Source organism: Ahaetulla prasina, chromosome 3 (assembly GCF_028640845.1).
Source record: "Ahaetulla prasina isolate Xishuangbanna chromosome 3, ASM2864084v1, whole genome shotgun sequence".
Classification (NCBI taxonomy): Eukaryota; Metazoa; Chordata; class Lepidosauria; order Squamata; family Colubridae; genus Ahaetulla; species Ahaetulla prasina.
Genome location: NC_080541.1, coordinates 100483291 through 100503880, shown reverse-complemented (window position 1 = coordinate 100503880; position 20590 = coordinate 100483291). Strand labels below are relative to the sequence as shown.

General features: G+C 35.0%; 1 protein-coding gene across 5 annotated transcripts in view; it reads left to right on the top strand.

Moving 5' to 3' along the window:
* The window catches only part of NFX1 (nuclear transcription factor, X-box binding 1), a 40871-nt gene extending 21399 nt beyond the window's left edge, over positions 1-19472 (top strand). The window contains exons 15-24 of one of the 5 annotated variants that reach the window (XM_058175766.1): positions 923-1002; positions 1911-2141; positions 3743-3816; positions 4784-4885; positions 5344-5385; positions 5537-5635; positions 8132-8198; positions 12470-12565; positions 13748-13849; positions 15988-19472. In XM_058175766.1, the coding sequence (XP_058031749.1) occupies positions 923-1002; positions 1911-2141; positions 3743-3816; positions 4784-4885; positions 5344-5385; positions 5537-5635; positions 8132-8198; positions 12470-12565; positions 13748-13849; positions 15988-15999 (905 nt within the window). In that variant the 3' untranslated portion in view covers positions 16000-19472. Of the gene's footprint in view, positions 1-922; positions 1003-1910; positions 2142-3742; positions 3817-4783; positions 4886-5343; positions 5386-5536; positions 5636-8131; positions 8199-12469; positions 12645-13747; positions 13850-15987 lie in introns of those variants that run through there. The other 4 variants (XM_058175765.1, XR_009154239.1, XR_009154238.1 and 1 more) reach the window with 4 other exon arrangements.
* The last annotated feature ends 1118 nt before the right edge of the window (positions 19473-20590 follow it).

Below are 20590 nucleotides of genomic sequence, written 5' to 3'. Positions count from 1 at the left end.
TTTAATATGGGTGGTGTAGGGAACAAAATAATGTGGTCAGATTATTTCAGAAATATTAGAGTAACTTTCTAGGATTAGTGCTGCTACATTGAAATTTTCTTTGAAATCACAATCTATAACTATTGCTGCCATTCTGCTACCAGAAAGCTTCTATTACCTTCTAAGCCCCATTTTCATCTATGTGTGAGTGTCATATCCAGTAGTTTAATTTCAGCTGCACAAGTCTTATCACAGATTATTGAACAAACCATTGTACAAATCAGTGCAACTTGATTAGAATAGATATGGACATTATGTTAGATGTTTTACTAGAAATGGAAGAACTACTGACAGAAAAGTGGAAGTGCCTTTTCCAGCTACTGTATTCGGGAGAAGCCACAGAGCATGTTCTAATTTAAAACAATGCCACAATTTCCAGTAGAGAAATTAAGCCTGTTCTAAAATCCCAGCTTAGATTTGTTTATTAATAAAGGGTACCATCCTTTGCTGTTTGGATCAAGATCAAGTGTGACAGATTGTTTTCAGTTTTGTTTTGTTTTTAGGATACAGATGGCTCTGAATGTTTTTATTTTTCTTTAACGCCTGACAGATAATGTGTACATTATGACTAATTGGTTATACTTAACACTTGGTTACCTGGACATGTTTGTTTAGCTTCATAAGTTATTCTAAAGAATTTCTGAGTATTTTTCAAATGTTAGAATGGTTTCTGTCTTAACTAAAAAGAAACACAGTTTGGATGGGATGGCAACTTCATACCTTCATGAATTTTTTTATACAGTAAATTCAATGATAAAATTGGTTTACACTCATGCTTCAATAGTAGAACATGGAAGTATAATGCTGAAATAACATACTAAAATACATTAGGTGTTATTGGAGAGCATTCCTGTGTTTATTTTTCTTTTTTCTATATATATAGTATATCATTCCTGTCATAATGAAGAGAAATGTCCACCATGTACATATCTTGTTCAGAAATGGTGTATGGGAAGACATGAAGTAAGTGAATATTGTATTTTACCTTAGTTAGGGATAAATTTTATTATTTGTTCTTTTTTTCTAATATATGCCTTATGATATGGGGAGAAAATTTTAAGGCAAGTTTTTCATTTCTAATTTCTTCCTGAAAATTGTACAATTTGTAAAACTTCATTGTTTTGTAAAGTTAAGTAATGATAAAAGTTTAACAGTTAATTTTGAGAGGAGCTATAATTAATATGTCAGTTATAAACAATCAAAAGCCCATTTGAATGTATTTAATTGACTGTACAATTAAAACCTAACCTAATATAGTCTCAATAGAAAATGAAACCTCAGCTACCAATGTGATACATTTTCACTTTCACCAAACAGCATTGTTCTACTTCTTTTCTTGAGGTAAACAATAACAAATTTGAATTGTTTGTGAACAATTCTGTGCACAGTTCTGCACAAAAGTTTTTAGATAGGTTTATTTTATTGTTATCAATAAAAAACAATAAAGGAAAAGAAAAAAATAGATGAGTTTATCTGGCTCAGGGGCGGGTTTCAAAACCCGTCGCTACCAGTTCGCTCGTGGGTGCCTACTTGCGCAACGCTTTGCGTGCGCAGAAGCGTCTGGGCAGGCGGAGCCTCTCGCCACTGCGGCTCCCGGTTCACCTGATCCAGGGTGAACCAGTAGCAACCCATCACTGATCTGGCTGCAGCATATCTCACTATGAAGAAGAAATCTGAAATTTCAAGTAATTTGTGATGAACTGATTCAGCACCCTTGGTTTGGGTATATATGCTTCCAGTACATTACCAGAGAGATTGCAATCAAGTTGATAGTAATGGTATATATTCCATATTTAAAAAAGGAGCACGTTAACTTTTTCCTTTCTAACTTAGATGGCATCCATTACTTTGCTTTTTTCTTTCTAATTCAGTTACGGAGCAATATTCCTTGTTACCTCACTGATATTTCTTGTGGTCTTTCCTGTGATCGAATGTTAAAATGTGGAATGCACAAATGTAAAAGGATCTGTCACAAGGGGGAGTGCCTCATAGATGAAGAGTGCAGACAGCCATGCACTATTCTTAGACTTCACTGTAATCATCCATGTATGTCTCCATGCCATCCATCTTTACCTTGTCCTTCAACTTCTTGCCGTTCAAAGGTAGGTGGCTGTGACAATTCATTACACCTCTCAAGCAAGCACAGATGCCACTTCAAATAACCTAAACACAGTATTTCATATAAATACTGCTTTTTTACATTTTTTTCTGAAATATTTGCTATGTGTATTTCTAGGTTTCAAATTGTATTGTTTATTTAACTAAAAAAATGCTATACTAATTGCTCAAATCTCATTGAAGTTTTCCTTCATCCTAAGATTTCTTAATGTTTTATTTAATTAATATATTGAAGTAAATTGATCTTGGGCTTAAACTGGCCAAATGATCTAAAATAGCCTAAGAAAGTTGGCATTCAAGCTACCTAGGTCATCTTTTCCATTTTCATTTCAGTTTATTTACTTTATATTCTTTCAGATCAGATCTTTGTGGATGCCAAAGTAGGGAGTGGTGATAAAAAATGCCAATTACTAAACCTGACTTGACAGCATTTTCAAACAGGACCTGGAGGGTTTTTACCTTTTTCAACCTGATTGAATGGGTAGATAAAGATTGAGAATATGTTCCCATAAGTAACCCAAATCACAGTTTTATAAGGGCCTAAAAGTGACAGCTGGCATCCAGAAGCCAACTGGCAACCAATTTAGTTCCCAAAGCAGTGGGGCATTCAAGTCTGTTGCGATATATTCATACCCCAAAATACCTAGGCTTTGGTATTTTGCGCTACCCATAGCTTCTAAATACTTTCTAAAAGCAATCCGGTAGAGAGCTTGTTACATTAAATTTAGGTGAGAAGTGATTAAGGTAAGGTACATTTTAATCAGTACAAACATGCCTGCAAGTGGCACTCAAGATATAACCATACAAAAGTCCTGGACACAACAATTGTCTGCTGATGGGGGAAGACTCAATTGCAAACTACCTCTGAATGGAGTAATCAAAGATGATCTTCCCCTGGAATTTGTATTTCTATTGCAGTTAGATATATAGGTATGTGTGGTTTCATTGCTTTTACTGTTGTAAGCTGCCCAGAGTCGCCTCACAGCAAGATGGACAACAAACAAATTTCATAAATTAAAATAAACAAAATATTTTAGCCACAACCACAAAGATCCTCTGTCTTGAAGGGATTAAGTCTCAGTCCCGACTGTCCAATTCAGATTCTAATGGCTTCTGGGCACACAGTTAGTAGCTCTACTATAGAGCCTGTTTGGCTGGAACCATGATATATAGTTGGGTATTACCACAATATTCCTGATGGCTAAATCCTTGCTTTTGCTTTCCTCAGTGGTTTCATGTAGATGTAAAAAGAAGCAGAGAGTAGAAAGGCCTGAAGCACTCTCCAAAGTACAGGTCTCTGGACATATCTCCCCCAACAGTTTGTTGAGTCTTTGTCATTCCAAGATGATTAAAATGCATGATATCTCATAGATTTTACCTTAAAACTCCTCTAGTCCACTCAGTTTAAATTTTAGCAAATAATCAGAATTCTTTAGTGTCATAATTGTAAAATAAGAAAATTAAGCTGTCTTGAAATTAACAAGAGTCCATTTCATTCCAGTAAATAAATGTGTCCTTCGTTGCTGTTTAGCAATTACAATGTTAAATTTCTGTGATACTAATTACTGTTTTTCTGATGTTATAGGTTGAGCTTCAGTGTGAGTGTGGAAGGAAAAAAGAGTCTATGATTTGCTCAGAAGCAGCAAGTACTTATCAAAGGTCTGTTAAGGCAATGACTTGCATTTTTTTATTGTACAGAAGCAGAAGAACAAAAAAAATCTTGTGTAGCTGTGATTTCATTTCCTTCTGAATGTATTTATATAGTATCAATTAATCTAGCTGTCATGGACGGTTCTCCTGCTCAATTAATTTTACTCCCTTGGTTCATATTAAACATGTCTGTAATGAGTTTTCTCGCTCCAAATTGGATGGCTGTGTAATAAATACTGCATACACATGCACATCTCCTGAGAGATATTTAACATTCAGCAGACTGGTGTTTCTAGTACCAGAGATAATTTTGGCTCTGTATGAAGTTGCTAATATTTAATACTTTATATTATTTATTCTCTGTATAATAGGCTGTAGCCAGTCTTACGAAAGTAGAAATCCCATCACTCATTTCTCATAAGTGGGGGGGAAGGGGGTGCAGGTGAGAGAATAAATTAATTCTACTAATGTTGTTAATTCAGCAAACCTATAACTAGGGACTCAGTCTGGATTAACTGAAAGCCCTCCAGAAAACATCTCTTTACATTTCTATGTGTATCAGGTTAATAGCAAATCTTTGAAAAGTTGACTAAATATAAAGGGGAGCGTTATCTAATTTTTAAATTACAATTTCATGGGGGAAATTAAATTATGATGTTCTTTAAATCTAACACTAAAACCTGTTAAGAAATAAAGTAATATAATAGTGTAGTTAAGATCACGTGCATGTACTAGATACTTGTTTTAAGTTTATCAGATTGCAGAATTGATGCCAAAGTTGCATTCACAGGCTATATTATTTCACTGCCTCTGATTAAAGCAACAATTCAGTCCAAAATGGCAAAGATTTCTGAAATTACAGTATACATTCTGACTTTCTCCTTAGTACACACATAAATTTCTGTAGCTTCTTTTAAAGAACTGTATATGTTTCATAAAATATTCTCTTCATTTTTTTTATTTTTATTTTTTGCAGAATAGCTGCAATATCGATTGCCTCTAAGTTAACAGATCCACAACTTGGAGATTCAGTAGAGATAAGTAGATTGATTACCAAAAAAGAAATGAAGCAAACCAGGTACTAAATTATGAATCAGTGGGGGAAGACCTTTTAAATTCAGCTAAAGTTTGCCTTTTATGTTGTTTGCGATTATATATAGTTACATTTTAGTTGGCGGATGCAATTTATTGATACGTTTTTAACTGATTTTGTTTCATTATGTAAAATTGAAATCGTTATACCACCTTAGTATTTGAAATGGAAAGATAGACTTTTAATAAAGTAATTAGATCAAATGTGATTCTTAAATTTTGGCTTGGAGGCATGCCTGCAAAATTTGTTGTGTAATATTCCAGTCTGTTTAATCTATTATTGTTGCTAACCTGAGATTATCAATTGCATTTCTGTCTGGCATAGTGCTGTGCCAGACACAATAAATTTAAGTTCCTGTTCTGTGAAATATTCTTTCTTTGGGCATAAATGCAATAGCATTGTCAAATAAACATTTATCTTATGTCTGTGTCTTGTTCATTTAGGTTACAGTGTGATGAAGAATGCTTGGCTCTTGAAAGAAACAGGTAGGTAAATTGCTTTATTGATTTTAATGCAATAAACAATATGGGAAGTATTATATGACTGGAAGGAAATAGATAATCTCTTATAGTAAATTAAAAGTTGGGATTTGACTATTGCTAGACTGGATAACATTAAATATTTATTTGTTATTAGACGGTTTGCTGAGGCTCTTCACATAGATGACAATTCTGATCCATTCAATGTTCGTGTCTCTGCACCCAAGTACAGTGATGTATTGAAAGAGGATGGAAGGTATGTATCATTATTTTTCATGTGTCACATAATCTTCTCACATAATCAAGTGTTGTGTTGAGACTGTTGACCTTTGTGAAGATATTAAAATCTGACAATTATTTGAATTGTTTTGCTACTAAGGGTGTTTTTTTAAAAAAAAATGCCCTGGTATATGACTTTTTCCCTTGACATGATTCAGAAATTCTTTGAAGGTTTTTCTAATAAAGATTTTATTAAAGTTGGAGGAATTTTCAGAGTCAGAAGTATGCATGATGACCAATGGTGTTTTCTCCTGTTGCATGGAAAATCATGGCTGAGGGACATTTAGACAATACAGTTTGGAATTTTTCTGTACTTGCTGTTTTTCTTTTTTACTTGCTTTCCTTTCAGTCAGTTCTCTTCCAGTATCTAAATTTGGTTTGATGGAAATATATCTATTTCTTATTTCCTATTTCAACTAGAGAGATCAAATATTTATCTATTTGTTTGTTTATATGTCCTACTTCTAACTGGCCCATCTTCTCAGAGATATTCCTATGTAAATACTTCTGTTGCCTTTGTATTGTTACTACTATTTTATTTATGATTCATAGAACATGTATTTGAATCTACAGTTCTGCCGTGGTAAATAACTTGGCCTGCAGTCACAAAAAGTCTGCTGGTTGCTATTCCTGTTATGGCTTTACAGTATTAAACTATATACATGGTCTCCTGCAAGTCCTGCTGTGTTGCCTCATTGTGGTACAGGTAGTCTTCGTTTAATTACCACAATTGGGACCAGTTGTTAAGCGAAGTCTGTAGGTGAAACTGCAACTATGCTTATGTCTTACTTCATCTTACAGAGCTACAAAGGTTGTAAATATGAAGATGGATTTCAAAGTTACTTTTTCATCATCAACATAATTGTGGCCGCCGTATAAGGCATTTGCTAAACAAGGATTAGCTGTAGTGGTAGGGTATTCCTGGGAAGGATAAGCAAAATGCTAGGAATGTATGCCAGGAATACATAATCCCAGCAAAAGTTTACCCAAAGGTGTAAAGATCATCCCAACTGCCTAGGTAAAAAAATACCAGAAAGAGTCAGTATGTGTTTCATTGATTACAGAAGGACTTTTGATTGTGTTGAACTTGTCAAGCTGTGGTAGCCCAGAAACTTCATTGCCCTCATGCAAAAGCTATACACAGACTAGGAAACCAATCTAGGTAGAACCTGGTAAACCTGGTAAAACTCCAGGTTGATGAAGAAGCAAGACAAGGACATTTACAATCCCATTATTTATTCTTCCTAAATGTTGAATATATTCTAAATGAAGTTGATTTGAAACTGGAGGAAGCATCAATAACCTTTGCTACAGTGACAATGCTTCTTTATAGTTGAGAATTCAAATGATTTTAAAATTCTAGTTCTAGCAACTGAAAATCTAGGAGCTCAATTTAAAAAAAACTAAGGGAAAAAAACTAAAGGTTTCTTACTCTTATTAAAAAGACCAAGCAACAGGTACAAAAACCATCCTTAAATTTAACAATAAAGATTCTGAAGTGGTGAATTACATTTGACTTTTAGGAGCAGCTATCAACAATAAAAGAAGCAACAGTCAAGAAAAAGATCATAAACTAGAGAGCTATGACGAGATAGCTATGAAGGCTGTTACGTTTCTGTACCTACAAAGAATAGAATAGAGCAGGGTTACAGTCTCCCTTGACAGTCTATGGATGTGGAAGCTGGACTTTGAAGCAGGATAGAAAGAACATTAATGCTTTTGAAGCTTTGTGCTGGAGAAGAGTTCTTACAATACTGTGGATAGCAGTATCCACAGTATAGCAGTAGCAGTATTGATACAAGGAAACGTATCAGCACAGTATACTCACTCATGGCTGAAATTATAGTGCTTTAGCCACATGATGCAATAACCCAGCTCTCTTGGGGAGTCTGTAAAATTGGGAAAGGTGGAAGAAAAGAGAAGAAGACAACCTACAGTAAGGCGGATGAACTCAATTGCACTGGCAATGAATACACACTATTAGAAGACCTGAAGGACTAGGTTGTGGAGAGATAGATCATCATGGAGAAAATGTACATGGTCACTAACAGTCAGCACCAATCTGGTGGCACATAATCAGTCACTACTCATTCCAATGACATACATGCACAGTCCACAATGCATAACAGTGTATACATTAGAAAAGACATTGTAAATTGTTGATCAGTTTGTTCTAACAACTATAAATATCAAAAGGATAATTTTTCCTACCATATCTTCACAGGTTTGGGAAGACTATACTTTCATTTTAAAAAACATCATTTTAAAAATATATGGAATTACAATCTCAGAGTTTAAAAAACAGAATGAATTTCCTTCTCTAAGAAACAAAATGAAATTTATGGAAAATCAGAAACTTTTGATGATATACCCAGTTTATGCTGGGAGGGGGGAACTTAAGATAGGTTGAAAGAAAAATCCTTAGTTACAGAACTGTTGTTCTTGTCCTAATTATTATTTCTTTCTGCTGCAGAAAAGATTTAAAGTTTGTCAGTGAAGTTGAGAAAGAAATGAAAGCTCTTATAGAAGCAGTCAATAAGGTTGGTAATGTAGAAAACGTGTTCATTTCCAAGTACATAAAGTCTTAAATCTTCTATCAAAACCAATATAGTAATTTAGGCAGAAAGCAATTAAATCCAGTGCTAAATATTACATTTTATAGGGAATAGCCACATGTTTACTATTAACATGGACAGTTTACTATTAACATGAACAGTTGCATAAAATTAAATATACTGTCGTAATCTAAACCATTTTGACAGATTGGAATGGCAGTTGCACAAATTTTGTGATATTCCTAGAAGTTGTAGTTGGCATCCTGTGAGCGGGGAAAAAATTTCATCATTTGGCTTTATTTAATATTTGGCAATATTTAGATGAAAGTTATATAATTAAATGTTTACAACAAGGTATGTTTTAAAAAAAAGACAGAAGAGAAAAATATAATCAACATATCCTATGGTATGGATAAAGATGCTTCTATAAAGTAATACCTTGGAATGTGCTGTTTAATTTTGTTGATTGCAGCCCACCATATTTAGCCAATTTCTGCATTAGGTAAATAATTTGAAATGTAATAAGGTGTAATGGGCTCTCAGAATAACCTTGGGAGACAGCAGGAAGTGCTGCAACTGAGACAACTGTCCTAAAAGAGATATCTCAGCCACAGAAGGAACGGAGATAGAGAAAATGTTGCAGATAGACACCGTCCCTAATTCTCTAGAAAATATTGAGAGAATTTGGTCATTAGGGAACAAGCTCTTTATTTATTCTTTTTAGTATGTAGAAGCATAGAAGAGTAGGAAGAGAATATAGTGATAGTGTTACTGAATTAAAATATTAAACCTATCAAGAGAGATCTTCAGAAAGAGCAGGAAAAATAAAATGCCAGAATGAAGAAGAAATGTTTGCTTTCATGATTTGGGCAATTTTTTCACATTTTTAAAGCTGCTGCTTCTTTTTTAGAGGTATTTCATAATTTTTATCTCAAGATTGCTGCCTCAAGGAATATTGCAACATGAAGCTCTATATACTTTACAGTTTTTCATAACTTTTTTTTACTGTTACATTCTTGATTAAACTAATATTTAAAGTTATGGTTTGAGTTCAGTTTCTATATTGAGCAATAGGATTTCTATTTTATTTATTTGAAATCATTAACTATTATATTAATAATCACAAATGAAGTATCTAATTTTAAATTCTAAATCTGATCCCATAGAGACTGCAAGGGTATATATGGTCCTGCCACACTTATCTTGCCCTTTTCCAAATGAGGAATAATATGAATCAAGAATCTCTGTTTATGGTCAGGGCCATAAACTGCCAGTTTGGTGATTACTAGAATATGGTCATTATCCAGACACCTGCCAATAGAAAGGAAGCTACAATGCATGTCAGATCAGATAAAACCAATAAAAATCATTTTCAATCATTCCATTTTCAATAGGTGTGCTCTTTGTCACAACTACCTGTGACAGAATTATTCCATATATAAAAATCACATTTAACTGTCATTTGGAATAGTTTCCAGTGCCTTAGTTTATTCCAAAATCTTAGGAACCTCCAGGAGGAATATTCCCTCACAACAAAGAAGGATGCTATTAAATCATAGAACAGAATAGAATAGAATTTTTATTGGCCAAGTGTGATTGGACACACAAGGAATTTGTCTTGGTGCATATGCTCTCAGTGTACATAAAAGAAAAGATACGTTCATCAAGGTACAACATTTACAACACAATTGATGGTCAATATATCAATATAAATCATAAGGATTGCCAGCAACAAGTTATAGTCATACAGTCATAAGTGGAAAGAGATTGGTGATGGGAACTATGAAACGATTAATAGTAGTGCAGATTCAGTAAATAGTCTGACAGTGTTGAGGGAATTATTTGTTTAGCAGAGTGATGGCCTTCGGGAAAAAACTGTTCTTGTGTCTAGTTGTTCTGGTGTGCAGTGCTCTATAGCGTCGTTTTGAGGGTAGGAGTTGAAACAGTTTATGTCCAGGATGCGAGAGATCTGCAAATATTTTCACGGCCCTCTTCTTGATTCGTGCAGTATACAGGTCCTCAATGGAAGGCAGGTTGGTAGCAATTATTTTTTCTGCAGTTCTAATTATCCTCTGAAGTCTGTGTTTTTCTTGTTGGGTTGCAGAACCGAACCAGACAGTTATAGAGGTGCAAATGACAGACTCAATAATTCCTCTGTAGAATTGGATCAGCAGCTCCTTGGGCAGTTTGAGTTGGCGCAGAAAGAACATTCTTTGTTGTCCTTTTTAATGATGTTTTTTATGTTAGCTGTCCATTTGAGATCTTGCGATATGATAGAACCTAGAAATTTGAAGATTTCTACTGTTGATACTGTGTTGTCAAGTATTGTGAGAGGTGGAAGTATGGAAGGGTTTCTCCTAAAGTCTACCACCATTTCTACGGTTTTGAGTGTGTTCAGTTCCAGATTGTTTTGGTTGCACCACAAGGCTAGTCGTTCGACCTCTCGTCTATATGCGGATTCGTCATTGTCTCGAATGAGACCAATCACTGTTGTGTCATCTGCGAACTTCAGTAGCTTAACAGATGGATCATTGGAGATGCAGTCATTGGTATACAGAGAGAAGAGAAGTGGGGAGAGCACACAGCCTTGGGGGCCCCTGTGCTAATTGTACAGGTATTTGATGTGATCTTGCTTAGCTTCACCTGCTGCTTCCTGTTTGTTAGGAAGCTTGTGATCCACTTACAAGTCTGTTCCGGTACCTGTAGCTGGTTTAGCTTAGTTAGAAGAATGTCTGGAATGATGGTATTGAATGCTGAACTAAAGTCTACAAAAAGGACCCTTGCATAGGTCTTTGGAGACTCAAGATGTTGTAGGATGTAGTGCAGAGCCATATTAACAGCATCATCTGTTGATCTATTTGCTCGGTATGCAAATTGCAAGGGGTCTAACAGCGGATCCGTGATGGTTTTCAGGTAGGAAAGCACTAGCCTTTCAAAGGTTTTCATGACTACAGATGTTAAAGCAACTGGTCTGTAGTCATTCAGTTCCTTGATGGTGGGCTTCTTCGGCACTGGGATGATGGTAGAGCGTTTGAAGCAAGAAGGAACATAACACATCTCTAGTGATTTATTGAAAATATGGGAAAAGATGGGGGCCAATTGGTCAGCACAGACTTTTAAGCAAGAAGGAGTTATCTTGTCTGGGCCTGGAGCTTTTCCTGGCTTTTGTCTGTGAAATAGGTCCTGCACTTCCTTTTCTGTGATCACTAGGGGTTGTGAACCCAATGAAATGGGGTCAGTTATAGGAGGCTTGGCTGTTGTTGGTGTGTCTGAGATGGGGGTTGTGGAGATAGGTGGCTGTAGTTTCCTTTCAAACCTGCAGTAAAACTCATTCAGGTCATCTGCCAGTTGTTGATTACCTTCAGCCTGGGAAGGAGGTTTGCCATAGCCGGTGATATTTTTAAGAGTTTTCCACATGTTTGCTGGTTCATTTGCTGAAAACTGATTCTTTAGCTTTTCAGAGTAGCTTCTTTTTGCTGCTCTGATCTCCCTTGTCAGTGCATTTCTGGCCTGATTGTACAGCATTTTATCACCTTTTATCATGATAGCAAGTAAAGATTTGTGTTTGGCTTCATTTGAGATTTGCAGGAGCAATGTACTCCTTCAGAATATAAAATTCAGATGTTCCAGATGTCATTCAGTGTGGGACATGAGCAGCTGAGGAGGAATATAGATGCTAAATAATAAAATGTATAATAATTCACCAGCGGGTTCAGAGATATGGAACTGGAGGACAAACAGGTAAAGCAGAATTAATGTATCATAAACTTAGAACCAGTTAATATGCAAAGACCACCACAAAAATGTTCATTATTGGAAGTCAGATTGCCCTTAAAATAAAAGACTTGAATCCTGTTGATTTCAGGGCTCAGGTTTCTTGTATAAAAGTGGTATCATGTTTCTTGATTTCAGTTCAGAAGGAAGGAGGTGTTTGTGTGAAACACCAACCAGCAATTTTTTTTTCAAGTTTAATACTTTAAGTATGGGCTTTTATTTCAGCTCTGTTCAATTATAAAATTGTTTATTGTAAGAATATAAACAGAGTTGCATAAAAGGTATATAAATATATAAAATGGATATAATACAAATTTTAAAAAATCTTCTGAGACTTACAGAGGATTTTTTGTTCAGTAAATATACCAAAGAACTGGCTACACTTAAAATCATCACCCAATTCTCCATGTGTAAAGTGAACATAGATGGTATAGCTCAGTCTTCTCCAAACTTCATCAAAATATTATATCTCTCCAATGCAGAGCAAGCACACAAAGAAGAGTCATTGTTTTCCACCCATGAACCGAGAACACCGTAGAATCATCCACGAACTTGCTCAGGTTTACGGCATTGAGAGTGTGAGCTATGATAACGAACCAAAGCGCAATGTTGTTATCAGTGCGGTGAAGTATGTTGTTCTGTTTTCTTGTTATAAATGGCAAATTTACCATCTTCCAATGAACAATATAATTTTTATGTTCTGTATTTGAACCAATTTGATTTTACATTGATATTGTGGAAACATTTTAAGCATTCTTTGTGTGCCAGGAATTTTAATATATTTGTGTTTAGGAAAGATGTATTCCCATGATCACTTCTTCATTGAAAATGTCCTTGATTATTTAGTTTCTCTTTATATATAGGAACATTGTAATACTTTGATTAAAGCATAATTTGAAACAAAATGATCCACATAAATATCATGAGTTACATAGTTACATAGTTACATACATTTCCCTGGGTGTCTCTAGTCCAAAGATGTCATGGTTTTTTAAAGAAAAGCCTGTTTATATACCTCAGCATATATGATGTTTGTCGCTACTATTTCTATATGGCATGAGTATATTTTTTAATTCTTAGCAAATAGGGTGATTTAATGAAAGTGTTAATCTAACCTGAAAATCTATTTACTCCAGAGAGCTTTATAAAAATACTAATCCCCATTCCTACAAAATTTCTGTTTTTCAAAATAGGAGTTGCAGTAATGCAATAAGAAGAATAGTCTAAAGCTGTGATGGCAAACCTATGGCACGCGTGCCAGAGGTGACACGCAAAACCCTCTCTGTGGGCCTGTGGGCCGTCGCCAGCTGCTCTTCTGGTTTCCGATGCTCCAGCATGCACGAAGACCAGCTGAAACCCAAAGATCAGTTGGCTGACGTGCACATGCATACCGGCCAGCTGGTCTTCGGCGCTCTGGCACGTGCACACAAGCGCACCTTGCAGTTTGGGCACTCAGTGCTGAAAAGGTTCGCCATCACTGGTCTAAAGCATCATATAACAAGCTCTTTAATAATAAGGTTCTCTTTCTGTACAGAAGAGGGATGTGGCGACTCAGTGGTTAGGACACTAAGTCTTAGACCATTAAAAGTTTATAGCTCGGGAGTTCAAGACCCCAGTGCCGCAAGATGGAGTGAGCGCCTGTCACTTGTCCCAGCTCCTGCCAAACTAGCAGTTGGAAAGCATGCAAATGCTAGTAGATGAACAGGTACTACATATAAGCATGCAGAAAGTAATGGTGTTCCTGGGTTTTTTATCTGTAGAGGGAAATCAGTTTGCCCAACAGTTACTCTGACATCGCTACTTACGAAGGAGAAGCAGACCAGGCCTCCCCCACCTATTCCTCATCACAAACAATCAGAAAAGTAAGTATCATTTCCTTTAAATACCTGGATTGGTTTAATATATTTTTATTGATAGTTTATGAGTTTAGCATAAATGTATTAGTAACTTGCCTAGTAGATATCCACTTCATTCCAATAAGAAAGAAAAGATATGACTATAATGTTAGTGTAAAAGGTGTTTTTGCCACAGATTTTTTTCTCATCAAGCATTTGAGACTAAATTTGAAACTTTATTATAGCCAAGCCAGCATAGAAAGTAAAAAGACAAGTGTAGTATATTGTCATTGTACATTATATATACAACGAAATTGGTTTGAACCAGAAGATGAAAATTAAGAGTCAGGCTCTGGCCTGTATTTTCATCATAAGAATTTTCATCAAAAGAAATAATCCCTACATAATCCTTTGCAATTTAGAATGTCATAGCAAATTGTATTTTCATTGTTCTTACGGTTATCATTTAAATTTGTATAATATATAAATGGAAGAATAGAATAGAATAGAATAGAATAGAATAGAATAGAATAGAATAGAATAGAATAGAATAGAATAGAATTTTTATTGGCCAAGTGTGATTGGACACACAAGGAATTTGTCTTGGTGCATATGCTCTCAGTGTACATAAAAGAAAAGATACGTTCATCAAGGTACAACATTTACAACACAATTGATGGTCAATATATAAATATAAATCATAAGGATTGCCAGCAACAAAGTTACAGTCATACAGTCATAAATGGAAAGAGATTGGTGATGGGAACTATGAGAAGATTAATAGTACTGCAGATTTAGTAAATAGTTTGACAGTGTTGAGGGAATTATTTGTTTAGCAGAATGATGGCCTTCGGGGAAAAACTGTTCTTGTGTCTAGTTGTTCTGGTGTGCAGTGCTCTATAGCGTCGTTTTGAGGGTAGGAGTTGAAACAGTTTATGTCCTGGATGTGAGGGATCTGTAAATATTTTCACGGCCCTCTTCTTGATTCGTGCAGTATACAGGTCCTCAATGGAAGGCAGGTTGGTAGCAATTATTTTTTCTGCAGTTCTAATTATCCTCTGAAGTCTGTGTCTTTCTTGTTGGGTTGCAGAACCGAACCAGACAGTTATAGAGGTGCAAATGACAGACTCAATAATTCCTCTATAGAACTGAATCAGCAGCTTCTTGGGCAGTTTGAGCTTACTGAGTTGGCGCAGAAAGAACATTCTTTGTTGTCCTTTTTTGATGATGTTTTTGATGTTAGCTGTCCATTTTAGATCTTGTGATATGATAGAACCTAGAAATTTAAAGGTTTCTACTGTTGATACTGTGTTGTCTAGTATTGAGTCTGAATATCTACAATAGTAATAAAGTGTCTGAACATCTACAATGTGATAGTTTTCCATAACACACTTGCTGGCACCCGGTAATTGATACAAAGCAAAATCCACCTTTCTTAAACCAAGAATATAAGACCAAGAACATATCTTGCACAGTAGCAGAAGGAGAAAAACCTTAAGCAGAAGGAGAAAAACCACAGTAGCAGAAGGAGAAAAAAGTAGCAGAAGGAGAAGGGCCTCAGAATTCTCAAAATTAATTAAAAGGCAATCCTTAGAAAGTTGGAAGGATCTACTTCTCAAAGCAGAAAACTTTAAGAAGGTTCATTGTGGTGTCTTCTTTTCACCTTATCCTCCTAATTATTTTGATCAGATTCTTCTTTAACACAAAAGATGGCTTTCCTTCTGTTGTGGATGCCACCTTGAAAAGAAGAGGCAAATCAGTGATGATGGAGGAGATAAATGGTGGGACAGAAGGAGTAATGTGAAGAAAGTAGCTACCTGAATGTATGAGAACAAAAGAAGTAGATATTGGGGGAAATATTGTAGCAAGTATAGTTAGGATATAAAGACCCATAGAGCTGTTGATCTCTCTGGAAACATACTTATACAATAGTCTCCTTGTTTCAGATCTCCTTTCTCCTTGTTTATAGAAGAATTGGCTAAGTCACACATATATGACCAGGGAACTTCCTGCTCAGAGTAATTTAATTTTGCCAAACAAAAGAAAGTGTTGTTGCGTAAGTCATGTATATACAAGACGTTCCTGTAAGAAAAAGTCATAGATTGTATTTTTCTCACCCACAAAGTTTTTACTAAATTCTTTTAATATTTTGCTTTAACTTTCAGGCCTGGGAATAGCAGCACAGAGAGACGGTTCAAAGAAGAGACAGTTATTGACTATTTTGATGTCCAAGATTGATGGGATTAACATGGAATTACACTGTTGAAAAGTGAAATTACAAATGTGTTCAGGATAATTTTTGTCAAAATATATTGTTTTATATATTTGAAGTTCATCATGTAAACTGCAGAGGAAAAGAAATGGTTCATCATTTTTAAGTAAGGCAAGGTAGAATATTATAACTATTTGTGATTGAATAATTTAAATGGGATCTGGTCACAATTATATATAATTGTTAATCAGAGGTATGTAAAGAATTCCTGCTGCAACATAGACCTTCATCTATGTTGTATGTGGATCTCATGGATCAGGAGTAGTACCAGCAAGCATGACCTATTCTACCTCTCTTGAAGGCATAAATATGTGAGGGGAAAACTTTAAAAACGAACTGATAAAAAAAATTCAGCAGAAACCTGACAGTGATTATTAATGAAGTATAAGTGAGAATTCTGATTATATTTGTAAACTCAGATGAACTGCTAAAACACTAAAGTTAAAATCATAATATACACAAGATAGTCCCATAAGAGTTTCAGATTCATGGTGTTAGTAACAATAGAATTGATTATCAAGAAAATGGCACAATTTGTTTCTAAACTTTGGTGGCCTTTTTCATCACTCTTTCTTTTAAATGCAAGATCCTTTCAGATTGTGACTGTACAGTAAGGAAATAATTTTATGGCTCTTCTAATGTGATTATACTATAATTTCTAGCAGCCCAAAGCAGCATAGTCAGCGGTAAAGGAAGTACTGGAGTACTATAGATTTTCTATCCTTTGTATGGTTAGGAGAATATTCATTTTGTAAATTTATACATTTGGGGTGAGAATTTGTTTTTTTTCTTCAGTCAGCAATAGCATATATGATTATGTTTGACTATGGTGATGCAACTTTGTTTAAAGTAGTAATTCTTAGCACATAAAGAAATTATGGGCAATTACTAATGAAGTGGTGGTGGAAGATTGTCAATGGCATTCTGGAGAGCTTTCAGTTTCCTTAATATCTTCCCTCTGTTTAATCTTCCCTGTGCAAGAAACGTCTAATGCCAAAAGTGTGTTATCAGGCTGCCACCATAGTGTGGAAGAATATTATATGAAAGTAAATTTAACAGATTAACAGAGTTAGTTAACTTGATTTTATAAATTGGTAGCCTGTTTTCCACAAAATGTCTGTGACATCTTACTTCATGTAGGAAATCCTGGCCTTTTCTGGATTATAGCTTTTAACCATTAATACTCATTAATACTTTGCAAATATATTAATTTCTGGTTTATTTTTCAAAGAGGATTTATTTATTTATTTAGCATATGGCATTCAAAGAGGAAAATAACAAACAAGCATTTTTATGGCTTGAAAACATATTCTTACATTTGAGGTATGACTATTTCTCATGTTAGTTTTAATTCAAGAGAGATGGTGAATTAAATAATATGGCATGTATTTATACCTTGTTACTTCCTTTTCATATATAAGTAGCCCATGATAAAGTACAATGTAGCATTCTCATAGATATTAATAACCAAAGGAATGACAGAATATTATTGTTATGTAGAAACCTATTGGCAACATAACTAAAAAGTGAGCATTTTTCTGTTTCCAAATACCCAAAACATGGTTCATTCAATTTCACTACCAATATACTGAAGTTGTGCTAGTACCACTCCAGTGCACTATAGGGGACTATGTATACATGGAAATATTTTGTGTCTCTAAAAGGTATAGACAAGGGTGTCAAATTGGCAGCTCATGGGCCGGATGCATCATGTGCAGGCCACGCCCACCCCAGCTCTTTGAAGATAAAAAGCATCGCGATACATCACATGAAGGCAATATGACACAGCAAGTTTGAACCTGTGGTATAGACTTATTATATTCAATTTGTTGATGAGTTGCCACATTTGCTAGGGAGTTTACAGGCATAGGCAGAAGGGCTGCTAGGTATATGTGAACTTTGAATAAAACTAAAGAAGAATGTACAATAGATCAATTGGAATGTATGTAAATGTGGAAACCCAGTGCTTATCAAATAAACTACAATATAAATCAATTGTATCTTTATAGAGGAAGGATGTAGATCAGTGGTAGTCAACCTGGTCCCTACTGCCCACTAGTGGGCGTTTCAGCTTTCATGGTGGGTGGTAGGGGTTTTGACTGATACTGAAGCACTTTCCTTTTTTTTAATTTAATTGACTTTTTAAAAAATTTTCATAGCATTATTTAAAAACATTTTCATTAGGTTTTCATAAAATTCCCCGTGACAATTTAAATTTCTGAAAATATACTATTTGTATCGCCCACGCGTAAGTTTAATTCACATTACGTAAGTGAAACTAAATGGTGCTATAGTGCGACCGTAAACAAAAGAACCTCGTCCCAGAATAGCTCGCGCATCTCCCCCCACACCACCCAGCTGTAACAGACAAGCAGAACTGGTAGCCGGCGCCCCCGTCCCCAAACCTAATCCACAATGCGCGAGAGGCATGCGCAGACGACGATACATGGCGCATTACTGTGGAACCGGTGGGCGGTTAGAAAATTTTACTACTAACAGATACAAAAGTGGGCGGAAGGTATAAAAAGGTTGACTACCCCTGATGTAGATGCACATTTCTCTTCATTGCTTGTTCTAGACAGAATTGTTTATTTGCATAAATTGATAGGCACAGGGTACTAACTTAAAGCAATATTTGTATATGTGAACTTGTTATAAGAAGTCACATATACAGAAAATGTTTATTCATTTTCAGTGCTTTGAACTTTTTATTTATGTGACGTGGTTTCAAAGTGATTGATCCTGCTGTTGCTTGGTGAAAAAGTGCCATGTGAATATTAAGGGGTTAAACAGGTATTTATTTTTAATGGTTTGGCTAAATTGTGATATTTTCATGAAGAGTTGACTTCTCAGTTTTCTAAATTATACTTTTCATTTATTCATTTCTCATTTAGTTTGTGCAATTATGATAACTGAGAGGGGAAATTCTTTAGAACAAGTTTTTGCACACTGTTCTTTCCTAAAATTACGGATGGTGCAACTAAGTTTATATATGCAAATAGTGCAGATAATATTAAAGAATGTGGCTTAGTAATAGATATATACGTATGTGTGTGTGTATATATATATGTGTGTATACACACACATGCACACACACATATATTCAGAACTGCTCAGACTATTTAATGCTCTGTGTGCTTTGACTTCTGTATAATCTAATGTGAAAATTACAATGGAAATTATTCTTTATGCCATTTCATATAATATAAATGATGAAGTAAAAAAATACCAATATACGATTAATTTTTAATACATTCTTTCAGTCTTTACATTTACAAATGTGCACATTCTGCTTGCTTTCAATTTCATTGGTGTAATAAATGGCTGACTTTAATAAATCTGAAATAGAAGTCTTTAATAAAGTACAAACTTTCCAATGGATTTTTTTTTTAAATCTACCTTAAAGTTGTGAGTTGTATAAAAATGAAGGCTGCTGAAATGCTGTAGGACAGTGGCCCCCAACCTTTTGGCCAGGCTTTTACACAGACCGGAGGGGGGATGGGTTTCAGGTGCTGCCTGCATCCTGCAAATGGGGCTTTGCTTGTTTGGCCAGCCTGGTTTCTGGCATGCTGCAGCCCGATGCCAGTCCATGGACTGGGGGGTTGGGGACCCTTACTGCTGGAAGTAAATTGTGACATTCAAGGGACTGTCTTTATAAACTTTAATAGTGAATATCAGATCATCTTAAACTAAATCAGGCAAATTAACGGTTTCTTTTTCTAATGTTTTACAAACATTAGAACATTGTCTTTACAAAGAGCACAATTCAACAAAAAACATAAAATTAAATTTCAATATGCAGCTGAGGAAAAATCATTAATTTTCAAATGCACGGTGATGATCTGATTTTCAACTCAGGAGTGACTTTTGCAGGTTCCTAGGACTTAATTTGAAATAAGTAAGAGTCCTCACATTTCCCTATTTTAATTTATAGATGTCAACATTTCCCTGATACTTTCCTCACCGGATTTCCCAATATTAGAAACAAAAGGTATGATGAGATAGGCAGCATGTTGGCCTATAAGGAAGGATTTTGGTTAATGACAAAGATTACAGAATTGACTAAATCTCAGTAGTACGTGGATAATCCATGTGCTTTAAATATCCTTAACTTAGTTGACCTAAAAGTCTTACTACAGGTATTGCAGGGCTTTATGTGTTAACACATCAATCCCCTTTATAATTTTGATACATTTATTTTAGAATGTCCAAGAGTAGTAATTTTCATTTATAAAACATTTTTAATTCAAAATGTTTTAAACTTCAAAATAAACCATGTGAATTCCAAAGTTCTTTCAAATATTTTGAAAATGTTCCTTATCAAAATGCCTTCTTCAATCCAAAACTTTTCTTTGAATCCTTTTTAAGCTCAGTATACTAGAATAATTGGAAACCATCAGTATTTCATATTTGAAGTATTTTTAGATTGGACTAGTATTTTATTGACTGCAGTTGTCAAATTATGGTGTATGTGTGTATAGATTAGATGGATGGAT